Source organism: Wyeomyia smithii, chromosome 1 (genome assembly GCF_029784165.1).
Source record: "Wyeomyia smithii strain HCP4-BCI-WySm-NY-G18 chromosome 1, ASM2978416v1, whole genome shotgun sequence".
NCBI lineage: Eukaryota > Metazoa > Arthropoda > Insecta > Diptera > Culicidae > Wyeomyia > Wyeomyia smithii.
This window is the reverse complement of record NC_073694.1, coordinates 28,816,589-28,819,698: the sequence shown is the minus strand read 5'-3', so window position 1 is coordinate 28,819,698 and position 3,110 is coordinate 28,816,589. Positions and strand designations below refer to the sequence as shown.

General features: G+C 46.4%; 1 protein-coding gene across 1 annotated transcript; it reads right to left on the bottom strand.

The window, feature by feature from the left end:
- Positions 1–346: 346 nt before the first annotated feature.
- Positions 347–2,574, bottom strand: LOC129716647 (cytochrome P450 4g15-like). The gene is made up of 3 exons (XM_055666482.1): positions 1,755–2,574; positions 864–1,699; positions 347–799 (listed from the first exon to the last, which is right to left on the bottom strand). Exons 1-3 carry the CDS (start codon positions 2,426–2,428, stop codon positions 639–641), a joined length of 1,671 nt encoding a protein of 556 aa, XP_055522457.1. The 5' UTR covers positions 2,429–2,574; the 3' UTR covers positions 347–638.
- Positions 2,575–3,110: the final 536 nt, after the last annotated feature.

Here is a 3,110-nt window from a genome sequence, read left to right as displayed (position 1 = left end):
GGCCGACCAGAATATTTGAAAACTTCTGAGGTCCGTTTTCCCTTCAATGGGTGACTGCCTGTCGTCACATCAATCTTTTAGCAAGTGCATAAAACAAACATGGCACTTTTTTCCCTTCTGTCTGTCTAATTCTTATCTTAAAGAGTGGTCATTAGAGGGTCAATCCGTTTTTTTTTTCACGAACATGACCATAACCGATCGGTTCCAGTTGTGGCTCATTTCATTGATAAGATTGTCTGCCGAGAGACCGTCATAATCCTTTTCTGTTTTCATTTTGGGAACACTTTCTTTTCTTTTCGACCCGTTGCCCGTAGGCAACAGTGAAGCAACCGATAGAGAAAGACCATTATGGAGAGAAGGTTTTATTATCTCTCTCTGATTATGCTTGTGTAGTGAAAAAAATGTAACTTCAAGGAATAAATAGTCAAATAACTCTATATAAATGCGAAGAGAGCAAAAACAAAGACGAGTAGGATAAGCGAGTTGTTCGTTGCGATAACCGGTCCCTTCGGGAACGGGACAATTCAATTAACAGTATCATAAAACGAGGCAACGGCATCAATTGAACACACACACGGGTTGGCCGTCGCGACATCTCTGGTTTTGGGATCTTATCTGGTGACGCGAGCGGCGCAGGTTTACAGTCTAGGTTCCAGCTGAATCCTAAAGCCATCGGTTCGCTTCAGGATGATGTCCCCCTGCAGCTTGAAATCGCTCTCCTTCAAATCCGACACGATCCGATAGTTGCGCAGAATCGTCGATAGCAGCACCTTTAGCTTCAGCATTGCGTATTTTCTACCTGTAAGAGTTGTGGGAGAAAGAAATGTTAGCCACAAGACTAAGAGACTAGAACACTAGCTTACCGACGCAGCTTCGTGGTCCGGCACTAAACGGGATGTAGCTGTAATAGTGTCGATTTTGGGTTCGCTCCGGGAGGAAATTATCCGGATTGAACACTTCCGCGTTCGGATAAATGTCCTCTCGGCGGTGCATTTTGTACGTGCCGATGACAACCGTGGTGCCAGCAGGAACGACATAATTTTGCGAAGCCAACCGGACTTCCTGGTTCAGTTTGCGGGCGATAACCGGAACTGGCGGATAAAGGCGGAGAGTTTCGAAAATTACTCGCTCCAAGTACTTCATCTCCAGCGTATCGTTGAAGGTTGCTTTCCGGTTGGAATCACCAAAGATCTGCTTAATTTCCCGGTACACTCGATCCTGAATGTCTTGATGGATACCGAGGAGACACAGCACGAAACTGGATCCGGCTGCCGTTGTGTCATGGCCCTCGAACATGATGGTGTCTACCTCTTCCTTGATTTCTTCATCCGTTAACTCGGCTCCCGTTTTCGCCGTCTCAATCATTAAATCCAGGAACGCCAACCGACGTTTTTCTCCGATATCATTCTCATCGATGGCATCCAGATCGTCCGTTAACATGGATCCCTGGGAGATTACTGGAATTGTCTCAGCCTTCGGCTCCTGCTTGGCGATGATTTCGGATAACGAAGGCGACGGTAGATTACCTTCAGCGTAGTTTTTCTCGAAAATCTCTTTCTTCTGTTTGACAACCTTCCGCGTTAAGCTGTGAATAATCCCCAGCAAACGATCCTGTTCTCGTTTGATGCTTGTCAAATTGAAAAACGGATCCAGGCGAAGGTGGATTTTTAACTGGCGCAGATGGAGGATGTCACACATTCTGAAACGGAAAATTACTTCACTCTTGGGTGGCTATTAACATTTCTAAAACTCACTTCATCACTGCCATTGCGTACTCAAATCCTTCCTTGTTCTCACCGGTTCTGGTCGAACCCATGGCCGTTTCCAGCAGAATATCCACCGTCACTTCGCTCATATAATCGTGCACATCGAACTCTTTGCCAACTTCTTTCTTCATTCGCTTCACCACAGCCAAACTGTTATCGTTGAACACATCGACGAACGTTTTCAGGACGTTCATATGGAAAGCCGGTGCGATCAACTTCCGGTGCGACTTCCACTTCTCACCATTGCTGATCAACAGTCCATCACCCAACCACGGCTTGAAGAATCGATATTCGCTCGATTTCGTCAAATGCACATAACTGTTCAGGATAATTTCAATATCCGACGGTTCCGTCAAAAACACCACCAAATGATACCCAAGCCAACCCCGGGCCACACTACCGTACACAAAACTCAACTCCATGGCCCTTCGCATAATCTCATCGTGGCTCAAACCTAGCAGCATGTTAGCATTCCCAATCAGCGGATACGCCTTCGGTCCCGGGATCAAGTTCCCCAGCTTGACGTAGCGCCTCGACTGCATCCAGAAATGAAACAAAGCGGTGGCCACCACCGCCAGCGTCATGAACACAGCCGTTGGCATGGCCAACGCCGGCAGTCCGCCGCCTGCTGCATGTTCCGGTACTAACTCCACCGTCGACATCCTCTGGCCGGAAAGCAGGCCTTAGCCCGGTATCCAAGACCGCCCTGGGACTAGAATTTTCACCTTAGCAGGTAGAACCAACGCCAACCAAATCACTATCACGTACGAATGCTTTCACCAACCGACTGAATAATGGCTAATTTACGACGCAGAACGATTTATTTATAACCGGCATCTCTCTTCCAGCGGCATCGGGGGTTAATCACGTCGTCTGCAGTCGGTCGCGTTGCCTTTTGACTGACCGGCTCCATATTATGCACCGTAATGCACTCCTTATTTCTTCCCTCTCCTCACTCCACGGAAGTGCTAGAGTGCAATAACGCAACGGTTGTTGCTTTTTGTGCTTCCTTTATCGGTAATTAATCGTCTCAATAAACTTTTTAGTGTATTTTAATTAATGTGGCTGGCGAAAATGTCTCGTCCGATTGACGGGTTCGAGCCGTGTTGAACCCTTGCGTGGCCTGGTGGATGTGGAATGGAAATCGAAATTTAACAGGAATTATTTGTCGCTGATTCGCATGACCTGGTCAAAACCAATATTTTTGCTACAACAAAAAAGTTCTGTTACACTCTGAGGGATACCTCAGAGTGTAAAAGAACTCTAAATATTTTTTTCTGAATCTTAGTTATCTTATGTGCCAATGTAAGTCTGAACATGGATCAAAATTAGTTTATAAATCCA